We start from the raw sequence: 12,174 nt of genomic DNA on the forward strand, positions 1-12,174 counted from the left end.
CTGGGGTTAGAGTGTGACCCCTAACAGAGTAATAAAATGTATAATGTTTCCCAAACTCATTTAGTACATAACAGTTTTTCACAAAACGTCTTCAGTGTAACCAAGAAGTACTTTGGGAAATGTTAGTGTAGATATTGCTTACTAAGTGAAGAGGGGACCAGGTAATAGAGAGTGCTAGGGCCGAGGGGTTGATGCCCTGGATCTCACAAGAGCACTGAGGTGGAACATACTGAAACAAACTTTGACCACAGTGCAGTCTTCCAACAACCAAAGTGACAGTAGCTTAAGATGAGCAACTTTTCTTACATTTCTTCCACTGGCTCTTCAGAGAAGGCTTACTGGCTCAGAAATACTTGAAGAAAATGCTTCAACGTTTCTAAACACTACAGAAATTAAAATTACAATGCCGATTGAATTACATAACATTTAAAAGTCTGATAATACCAATGTTAAAAAGTATTTTAAGAAATAAGAACTCTGATTCACTGCTAGTGGGGAAGTAAATTGGTACAAGCACTTTGATGAGCAATCTGATTGTGCTCAGTAAATTTGAAGGTGTGAAAATTATTTGGCCTAGCCATTTTACTTCTAGGTATTACCCTAAAGAAACATTTACACATGTGTACAAGAAAATATTTATAAAAATTTATTGCAGGACTGTTTATAATAGAAAAATAAGAAACAATGCCCATTAACAAAAATACGAATAAATGCGATGTTATGTATCCATACTGAAGTACCATATAGCAGTTAAAATGAATTAACTAGAGGCACATTTATCAACATAATAAATCCCTATGCATAATGTTGAAAGAAAAAGTAGCTTTTAGTAGTAAAAGTAGAATATGACACCATTTATATAAAGTTTTAAAGCATGCAAAATTTGTACATTATTTATAGATACATACATATACAATAATAATATAACTGCATATGATTATAAACAGTAAATCGAGCCTAAGAAGAGAAGCAAGGATTTATTACATCATTCTGTATATTTGTAATATTTTATATTAAAAATATATTTTAAAGAGGAAAGACAGGCTTAAGAAACATAGGAGAAGGTTTTAATGCATGGGCTAAAAGAAGACATAACCCAAACTAAAAGAAATAAGTATGATTAGGCAATTACACAGAATAGAAGGTGTCAAGGACACAAATCGATCTGAGGAAATTTAAATTTCTCTCACAACACTGTATTCTAGTCCTAGGAAAAAGGTCACCTGTTGCTGTGTTGCTCACCTTGTGCTATTCCAGTTGAAGATTAATTTCAATGACATGACCGTTTATTGGTGCTTTGCATATGTGAAGTAGAAATATTTTCTTAAATATTTTCTCTAAGTATGCAAAGCACCTTTAGGAGAGTGTGTGGCCATAATTTAACAGTGACAGTGTGTGCTTTGCACACCGACCAGGATTAAGTTCATTTTTATTAACTGGGCTGCTTGCTATTAAATAAACCTTAAATTAAACCACTTTTGTTATCAATGAAATAAACCATCACCTGAAAATATGATTATTTACCTTAAAAAATATAATTTTATTTTGTGTTTGTGCTAAGGCAGTCTGCATGCATTTGGGGAGGAAAAGATTCTTTCTGGATTAAAAGGAACCATAAGATAATGGAAAAGGTCTTCAAATGTGTAATTAAGATTAAATTAATCATCTTTTTTTCTCAATAAGCATATTATTTTGCTGAGTCACTAAGTATATTTAAATGACATTGCATTGGATTAAGAGGATTAATGCTTAACCTCACTTCTTTGTTTGCCTAGGACTGCAGCCGAGGGTTTATTGAGTATGGATTGAGCATCACACTAAAAACCTTCCCCGGAAAAAGGGACCAAAGGATGTAAACTGAAAATCTTAAAAATCTGCTTTGTTTTCCTCAAATTGCTGAAGATCCAGATAGATATTTGCCTGTAAGTGATGCGAATCAATTTAATCTGCTAAAACAAAGTGTAGCATTGAAGACAATGTCTTTCTTTTTCCCCTAATGCATTTTCCCTGGCATGCTGTTTATTTTTTAAAAGATACATGAAGAAGAAATCGTGATCACAGTATTGGTTGTGTCCACCTGCATCCTTTTTGTTTTTTTTTTGGAAGAGATGGTCCTGGCTTTCCAGTTAGTCTCCTTCACCTACGTCTGGATCATATTGATACCAAATGTTTGTGCTGCTTCTAACGTCAAGATGACACACCAGCGGTGCTCCTCTTCAATGAAACAAACCTGGTAAGCTGCCCGTAGTGCAGTCCATGGACTTACTGCCTATTCTCTCAACAGTTGCCTCAGACCTACAGGAAACCGAGAAACATATCTTTAATGGTAGCACATCTTTGTAACCATGTCTGTCTCTAGAGATGGCATTCATGCATCATCATAAATCACCTCTGTTTGACATCTGAAAGAGCAATATCTTGGAATTTGCCGACATTTGTAAATTTATTTATGCTTATTTTGGAGAAAACAGTCAAAGGGTTCATGTAAGGATCCTCTTTCAGAGAATGTATTTCTTCAATTAGTAATACATTTATTACTAATATATTAAATACTTGTTTAATATTTCTTCAAATTTATTTTGAGTAGAAATTAGTCTAAGCACCAACTTCATTTAATGTTAAGTATTTGTAGGGTATATAGTTTCATGGATTGATGAAATAGTATCAAAAGGCATTAAAGCCATTTGTCTTCCAAGAATAATTTTCATACGTTTGACAAATCCTGAATATCAACACATCATCATTATTATCTTCCCATCAATAATCAGGAGCATGTTTGGATGTGCTGATAAGGGAGATAACTATCTGTGAGAGTGACCTGTTTATACACCAATTTGCCTAGGGCTTTATAGGTTTTAGTACTAAAAATGCCAGGAATCCCTTCAGCCCCAGGCATACTGGAATGATTTGTCACCCTACTACCCACATACCTTTAATAATCAAATAATGTCTTTGAGAAAGAGTTCTCTTTTCACCAAGCACCATATTTCCAAAAAGACCCAAAAGGAGAAATTGAGGAATGAAGATAAGAGTATCATCTGGTCAACACTGGCAGCCAATGGGGTGACAGATGTTTAAGCTAGATTGCTCTCACATCCTGAATATGTATTATGCATTCACTGTAAGATCAGGAAAGAGAACATAAAATTTTGATAAATATCTTCTGAAGTCTTAGGTTTAATGACCAAAACCAAAAGAGGTGTGTTACTAGATTACTGATTCCTGCTCTACGATTAAAAATCAGGGACTACCTCTCACACTTTCCTTCCACGCTTCTGCTCCCAGACCCAGACCTGAGATGATATGAAGTCTTGTTCCATTTAACCACTTTCCCAGTCTTCGTCATAGCAATTAGCTAAGGAAATATTTGGGAAATGCAAGAGTTTACCACCAGACTCTATTTTTTTTTCAGATAGCTTATTACATTTCATAGTATGTTTTACCTAATTTTAAAAATCAATGGACATTGCTTAAAATATTACCTGTCATCCAAAGAGTAGACTTGTACAGTCTGGTGGATGTTTAGATGAGGAGAAAAGAGATGATTATAGTAGCTAATTCATCACACCAACCCACTATCAGTGGCAGAGTTGCTACAGAAAAAATCTACCATGTATATTTTTTAGGTGACATTTAAAGAAAAAGAGAAGAACATTGGTTCTTTGTGGTGAGGTAGAAATTTTTTCTGATGTTAAATGCCTCATTTTTAGATCCTATGTAAAGGAAAAGAAGAATTTTAGAGCCTACGCAAAAGCAGACTTCCCCCACAGGAAACGCCAGGATTTCGGCCATGTGGGGCCCATCATATTTGTTGTCACTTCTATATTCCTAAATGAAGTGCTCCTTTGAGTCACAAGCCAGAATGGGATTCATTAAAATTTATATCTGCTTCTTTTGTTCTTCAAAGAAAAACCCTTCAGGGCACTGGAGATTGCATAAACCATCACACTGGTCCAGAAGTAGCCACTTAGAATGAAACCCAGGCATTTTCCCTGAGTGAGCAGAGTAGTACAGCCAGCCAATTTCTGAGCTGTCACTCAAGCACTCTGTCATGCAGATTTTAGGGCATTTCACCAAAATACAGTAATTACTGTATAGAGTCATTTTTAGAGTAAGAGGCCCAGGAGTCTTCCTACCTTAGTATGTGAATAGATACTGTGAGGTTCTTTGCCCAACACCCAACCTGATTATCAGCCAATAATTAAGTAGTGAATTAATTAATTAATAATCCACTCTTCTATAATGCAAAAGAATGAATACAGTGAACATGAAAGGAAGACATGACCTTTGAAAATTATAAGGGGGATTTATATATGCATTGTTTGGGGCCAGTTTTTATACAATAAGGCTCTTAAATGTTTTGCTTTTAGTTGTTTTCATTCAGAATATAACCTCACTTTTTAATCCAGAGACTCCCTTCTTTCAAAATCTAAAGACTTTTAAAAAATATTTATTCAAGGATACCTTTTGTTTCCTAAAAACAAAGTAGGGAGAGTTGTGAATAAAGTAAGTTACGGCAGGTGGGAAATGTTCACCTTTTACCTAGAGAAGAAATTTTGCTCCAGGATGATGCAAAGAGGATTAAGCAAATAGACTCACTGAATATATATTCATTCTTTCAACAATTATATTGAGTGATATTTACATGCAAGTGCTGAGTTGGGGCTAAAAATACTATAAGAGCAATGTATGGACTCTGGCCTTGAAAAGCAGAGTGCTGGAGTCTGCTCAGACTGGCTTGCAACAGCCAATCATTTTCAGGAAATTTATCAGCTGGCTGTTAAAAGTTATTAAAAATTAAATTATTAAAATTAAATTTTATTGATTTAATTTTTAAATTAATTTAATAAATTATTATTAAAATTAAATTATATAAGCCTGCAATTAAATTAAATACTTTCTAAAATGAAGGTAGCAAATACTTAAAACTCACCACTTCCTAATGATTTCTCCACATTTTATTATCATCTGTTGCTCTTGAGGTTATTTAGGTCTATTGTAACTGTATGGTAGAAATACTACAATATACTATGCTATGCTATGCTATGCTATGCTATACTATACTATACTGTACTATACTATACTATACTATACATGTGCTAGACACATCTCTGCCATGCATGTTGTTGGTAGCCTGAAATCAGCCACGGTGGAAGTATTTACACCATGGAAATAAAACACTACTATAAACTGGGGCTTTTTTTCCTAAAGAGTCACTTGTTAAATATTACCCTGAACCTAATGTAAAAGCCAGTAGGTTCTCAAGCATGGCACAGCCAATGCTACTGCAAACAAGACAGAAGAGAGTGGCAGAGACTACAACTACAAGGTATATGCTCCTCTGAGGGAAAATGGCTGGTCAGGTTCAGCCTTCTCTTGTTTTTGTTTGTTTTCTAATTTTTAACTTATTTTTTCGGAAACAAGGTCTTCTTCTGTTGCCCAGGCTGGAGTGCAGTGGTGCAATCATAGTTCACTATAACCTCAAACACCTGTGCTCAAGTGCTCCTCCCACCTCAACCTCCCGAGTAGCTGGGACAACAGGCATGTGCCAGTACACCTGGCTAATTTTTATTTTTTTGTTTTTGGTAGAGATTGGGTCTCTCTATGTTGCCCAGGCTGGACTCAAACTCCTGGCCTCAAATGATCCTCCAGCCTTGGCCTCCCAAAGTGCCGGGATTATAGGCATGAGCCACCGTGCCCACAGCCTTCTCTTGTTGTAAGAGAACCTCAGCCTTGTGTGGCCAGATTTTCTGATTTTTTTCAAAAGAAGCAAAAAATCCAGGCTTTTCTCTGAATTTTTCCAAGTTAATGTACCACGTGAACTATTTTTTAAAAATGTCTGCAGACTAGCTGCTAATCTGGTCTAATTTCCTCATTTCACAGATGAGGAAACTGAGGCCTCCTCACTGAGCTTGTGATCTGACAGAGACCCAAGTGAGATGTGGGAACTGTCGTGTTTCAAGTGAAGCATTCTCTCTGGCTGGCTTTTCCACAGAAATGTTCATCTGTCTAGATTCTTTCCCTTACAAGAGACAGGCTATTGATAAAGTCAGGTATGTATTTCCAGAGTTCAGAAGTTAGGAGTTCAATCAGAGCCATAAGATTCACTACATCTAATGTACCACTTTTTCTCTAAGACATTTCAAAAACATCCAGGGCCTGGAAATAAACATTGGATCAAGAATTATGAAGGTTTTCTTCGTGATGAAATATTGGACCAATTGATTTTCCCACTATTTTACCTTATTCCTTGGATTTGCATCTGTGTATGTAGCCTAATAGAACATTTTTGCTTCATTTTGTATTTTTCTAAAGAAAAATAATAAGCCTACAAAAAGTTTTTAAAATTTTGCCTACATTATTTGGAACAGTTAGCTGAGCTTCAGTGTGCACTGGTTCAGAGTAAAGCTTGACTGAGAAAAACGTCCATGTTATCAAGAGGCCGTGCTTCTAGAATGACAAGGAGAATGGAGTGATAAGGTGGAGAGCTTTAACCAGATTCTTATTTGGAAAGGATTCTAAATGGCAAGTCCAATTTTTTCTAGATAATTTATGATACAAATAACAATAGCAATAATGGATTTTTATGTGGGAAAAGATACCTAGAATCCAGTTATGCTTTTGTTTTTCCAAGTTCATGTCTAATCCTTATTCATGAAACTACATAATTTTTCCATGTTTAAAATCATACTGTAGAAACCATTTTGTATTTTCTTCACTTAAGCATTTCTCACATTGCTTCATAGACACCATAATGGTATTTTTAATCACTCCATATTATTAATTTGAATTAAAGGACAAGAACTACCTCCTTTGTTTCTGAACATTTATTTTCAAGTTTGCACTATTATAAGTAACAGCAATAAATGTTTTCACACATTTCATTTTTTCCTTTACCAAGAAAATTATAGTTTTTCTGGAATTGAATAATTGAGTAAAGCACATGAAATATTTTTATAGTTCTTGAGATGAATTTCTAGGGGAGTTTACCAATATTTATACTCCCACCTGCAAAATGAAAAAGGATTTCATCATATCCTTTTTTTTTTTTTTTTTTTTCCAAGACGGAGTCTCACTCTGTCACCCAGGCCGGAGTGCAGTGGCACGATCTCGGCTCACTGCCACCTCTGCCTCCCAGGTTCAAGTGATTCTCCTGCCTCGGCCTCCTGAGTAGATGAAATTACAGGCTCCCACCACCACACCTGGCTAATTTTTGTATTTTTAATAGAGATGGGGTTTTACCATGTTGGCCAGTCTGGTCTCGAACTCCTGACCTCAAGTGATCCACCCACCTTTGCCTCCCAAAGTGTTGGGATTACAGGTGTGAGCCATCACACCTGGCCTCATCATATCCTTCACAGCATGGGGCACTAACATTATTTTTTGTCTTTTGCTAATTTAATAGATATAAAATGACAGTTATGGTTTCAATTGGTATCACACTCTTGACCCCCTCAATTAAATACTTTTAAATTTACTTATTAATTATGTCCTCCCTTGGGTAAATAGTCTCTTCGTGTCAGACCTAGTTCTTTTCAAGTTCTGATTCTAGTTAACTCATCAAATATATAGGCCTCCAGGCTCTAGGGAAAGCAGTTTTATAAGGCAGCCAACCGAGTGTGTGTGACTCAAGTCAGATGATTTTTTATCATTCCACTTATAAAACTCCAATGCCGCAGAATGAGTTAGGTGCATTTCCTTTTCCTCAATCGGTTCTAGTTTTTAATCCTTTGACTACTATGTCCTCCTCAAAGACCCTCTTAGTCCCCCTGAGACCACTCAGAATCTAGCCTCTCCCTCCTCCCAGACCTCTACTTTCTCTGTCACACAATTACAGTAGAGTTTCTGACACTGAGAAGAGGGAGCATAGAAATATGTTTTCTTTGTGTGACCCAGGAAGGAAAAGGCCCTAATTCAAAGAGAAAAACCACACCTATTACCAAGACTCACGCCTACTGTTTCTCAGTCTTCATAATACTTTGTGGGAAAGGACAAAGATTAGGAATGCCAGTGAGAGACTCTCCCATGAACTGAGATTTCTTTACCTGATCCCATCAGGACTCAGACTCCTAGAAGATCCTCTCCTCAGACAGAAGAAATCCAAAAGCTTCTTCTCAGTAGCTGCTAAACTGAAATAATTTTTTTCTAGAATGGGGGAGGGGGAGAAGACACAAAGGGATTTAAAGTGATCTGTGTATAGAATGAGACTAGAACACTCTGAGCTAAATCTGATGCTCCATTATATAGTGATCCTTTATTAAGCAAATTTCCTTGTGTCTCCTTGGTTTTATTTCATCCTTAATTTTATTAACCTTCCTATGTATGCATCAGAGGCCTTCAAACCAGGGTGCCTATCCTCCTGGGGTACAATGTATTATACCTCTAAGGGTAGATGCGAAGTATCTGAGGGGCATGTAGACATGAGTAGTTTTAAAACCGTTTTTGGATCTTTAACTTCCCTCTGACCTATTTCTTAAAACGGATCAACTCACCACCTGCAGTATCCTTTATTACCTCATTTTAAGGATTGCTCTGTCCCACCTGGCAATATACAGGCATCCCTCTCCCTCTTCTTGAATCCTACAAGTATTGCCCCAGCGTGTAAAAAGTTCCTGGGTACAAAGAGATCATTACAAATATTGTTGTTGAGATAGCGGATGACGCTACACAAGACATCCTTTTCTTAATGGCAATTCTCTATTTTTTGCTTTTAACAAAATTGAAGGAAGAACCTAATTAGTCAGGTTATAAATCATTAAAATAATTGTTGAAGATAAATTCTACAGTGTGAGTTTTGAAAAACAAGTAAGGAGTTTAAATAATTAAGTTACATTGTTAAAAGAATACTGAAACAAAATTTCTTCAAATTCCATGTACTTCCATATATATGAACAAACTTTCCCAATATTTCCATCTATGAAGATTAAAAAATAAGAACAGAATTAATACAAAAACAGAGTTTTATTCCAGCAATGAGTAATACCCATTTGCTGATACATAGAATAATTGGGGAAAGTGAATCATCAGTTCATTAATAAATACACTTTTAATAAAATTTTATTCTTAATTTTAATAAGTATCAATATTTATACAAATTATGTTTTATTCCATTTGTAATTGTCATAGAAAATAAAAAAGTTAATTTCTATGTTTACACATTTTTCTTACAAAGATACATGATGGAGTGATAAAATTATATGAAGTAAATAAAATGGAGATAGTTTTTTTAAAAAAAGATATAAAATTTCTGATTTTTAAAAAGCTTGTTCACGTATATTTAAATGCATAATGTGTATATTTAGATTCATTGGGTACACTTAAAGGAACAATATGTTTTATTTGAAATCATCAATATTTGAGTAATTTCAAAATTTATGATGAAGAAATGTAAATGTCTATTTAAATATGTGTGAGGGGAATATATACATTTTCAAAATTCTTTAAAATGGTATTTAAGCAACAGATCCTTTTTGGGAAATAGAAGATACAAAAAATACAAAAAACGGCAAAAGTAGATAAATATGGAACATCTCATCGTGCACCTGAAGAGCCCTCAAGTTAGAACAGGTGCACGTGTTTTCACACGCTGCCAAGAGAGCATTTCACAGTGGGCTCTGTCTTTAGCATTCGTGGGATTCTTAATTAAGATTTATCCTTTTCAATCTCATGGAGAGGTATGCTTCTGAGCAGACACATTAGTGACATGCCATTTAGCTGTATTAAAAGATTATTACCAAAGGGGTTTACAAATTTTCATGAGTTTTCACTCAGAGTTACATTTCCATTTTTCTTAAAATAGTAACAGGTAGTTAGCTTTTATTAAATGTCTACTATTTTCTAGGCCAGTAGATCTCTTGAGAAATTGTTATACATGCAAATTCTCATACCCCAAACCTATTGAATCAGAAGCTCTGAGCATAGAGCCCAAACAGAGCATAATTTGGACGTATGCCAATGAAGATAATGTTTACTTTGGCTTGGTGACTTGAACATAGTAGGCATTTAATAAAAGCTAGCTGCTATTTTTTTAATAAGTAGTTCATTCTAGCTCCTTGAAAGAACTTTTCTAGTTGATTCTAGCTCCTTGGAAAAACTAGTTATATGTGTTCAATTATTCATAGGACATAATGGCTTAACATGTTGAAAATAAAACTCATTGCCTTCTACCAAAAACAGATTTCTTTTCCCAACTTCTGCATTTCTATCAATGATAAACTATACATCTGTAAACCTCTGATGGTTTCAGCCAGAAACTTCCCTATTGAAAGACCACACTGGGTAATCTCAGGTGCCCGTGAGATGTATTCCTTTTAGCAGCTGCTCCAGATTCTGAAATTCTCCCCATCAAAGTCACTTTATTGTGTAAGAAAGTTCATCTACCTGTCTTATATTAAAGTTCACATTGGTTTCCGATGTGAATTAATATTTTGTATTAATACAAAAGCATATCAGCTATTCAGAATGACTAGGATCCACTTAGTAGAGCCCTCAGGGTCTTGCGTTATTGCTCCTGCTGCCCACGATGATGATGATGATGATGATGATGATGATGCTGATGATGCTGATGATGATGATGCTGATGCTGATGATGATGCTGATGCTGATGATGATGATGCTGATGATGATGATGCTGATGATGATGATGATGCTGATGATGATGCTGCTGCTGCTGATGATGATGCTGCTGATGATGATGATGCTGATGATGATGATGATGATGCTGATGATGATGATGATGATGCTGCTGCTGCTGATGATGATGATGCTGATGATGATGATGATGATGATGCTGATGATGATGATGCTGATGATGATGATGATGATGATGCTGATGATGATGATGATCATGATCATGATGATGATGATGATGACAGCCACCTTTTTCTGGAAGGAGGTGCTGAGCGAGGTCTCCGGCTGAAGGCTGCTGCAAGTTGCTCACAAAGGAGCTATGCTACAACAGACATTTCCCCTCCACACCCATAGTATCGCTGAGAAGTAGGTGTCACAGGGCAGAAAACAAATCAGGGAGGTCCAGCAAGCTGCTCAAGCTCACAGACACAGGGAGAGACAGGACCTTATTCCCAATCAGAACACCTAGGGCCAAGAGGCTACTGCTAACTTTCCTTTGCCCTAGAGAACTGTAGGTAAAAACAGACATCACCTACTTCACAATTTGACCTGGCTTCAGGTCTAAATATTGCCATCCCTCAGGCTCTAGAACCCCCGACGGGAATTCTGCCCAGTGCGCTCTCAGCCTGCACCCTGTATTTTCTGCTCCTTTTGTCTTTGTAAAACACTGCCTTCATCTGTTTACTATCTTCCGGTCCTTTTATTTTCCCACTGTCTTAGTGCAGAGATTGTTCAGCCTCAGTGACCCCAAGGATCACCTAGGTAGCTTGTTCAGGTGCAGATTACTAAGCCCTGCTTCCCAGGGGACTGATTTAGTTGATCTGGGACAGGAGTCCATGAATCTGAGTTTTGATCACCTCCACTCAGATAATTGGGATTTTCCAGGTCTAAAAACCATATTCTGAGAAACAATACAAGTTTGTGCATTAAATCCAAACTGAGTTTGTCACTTAAGGTGCTCCAAAATTTGGTTTACCTTATTTGCTCCACACTTATATAATAAAGAACAAATGTTGACAGCTCTTTGGCTTAATATGAACTGAGAAAATGAGCTTTTATGTATGTATTTCAGAACATGCTATGTTGAGCACAGATGGCTAACCTAAATCAAAATATCCAGAAGCATATGTATCTCAAAAGTTTTTTTTTTCCCTTTGGGGGAACAGCAAACAACAAACTAGAATGAAGAAAGATGACAGTACCAAAGTGCGGCCTCAGAAATATGAGCAACTTCTCCATATAGAGGACAACGATTTCGCAATAAGACCTGGATTTGGAGGTGAGTATTATCCTCTCAAAATTCATTTCAAAACCCATTGTACTGTCAAAATGGAGGTGAAAATTTGAAACAAGACCAAAGTGCAAGTAAAGTTCATCAGTTTAAAACAAAAAAAAGAAGGCTTTTACAATCACCTTCTCTTTAATGAGAACAGTTGATGAGTTATCCATTTTTAATTGGCCAAAAAACTCATTTGCCTACTATGCACACTGTAGTAAATAGTATGTGTTCCATAAATAGAGAATGGATATATGTTGCCTATACAC

At 36.1% G+C, this 12,174-nt stretch overlaps 1 protein-coding gene across 1 annotated transcript in view; it reads left to right on the forward strand.

The window, feature by feature from the left end:
- The first annotated feature begins 2,108 nt into the window (after positions 1-2,108).
- The window catches only part of GABRR3 (gamma-aminobutyric acid type A receptor rho3 subunit), a 49,170-nt gene continuing 39,104 nt past the window's right edge, over positions 2,109-12,174 (forward strand). Inside the window, exons 1-2 of the mRNA XM_003261703.2 lie at positions 2,109-2,233; positions 11,796-11,908. Of these exons, the coding sequence (XP_003261751.1) occupies positions 2,109-2,233; positions 11,796-11,908 (238 nt within the window). The remainder of the gene's footprint in view (positions 2,234-11,795; positions 11,909-12,174) is intronic.

Source organism: Nomascus leucogenys, chromosome 21 (assembly GCF_006542625.1).
Source record: "Nomascus leucogenys isolate Asia chromosome 21, Asia_NLE_v1, whole genome shotgun sequence".
Lineage (NCBI taxonomy): Eukaryota > Metazoa > Chordata > Mammalia > Primates > Hylobatidae > Nomascus > Nomascus leucogenys.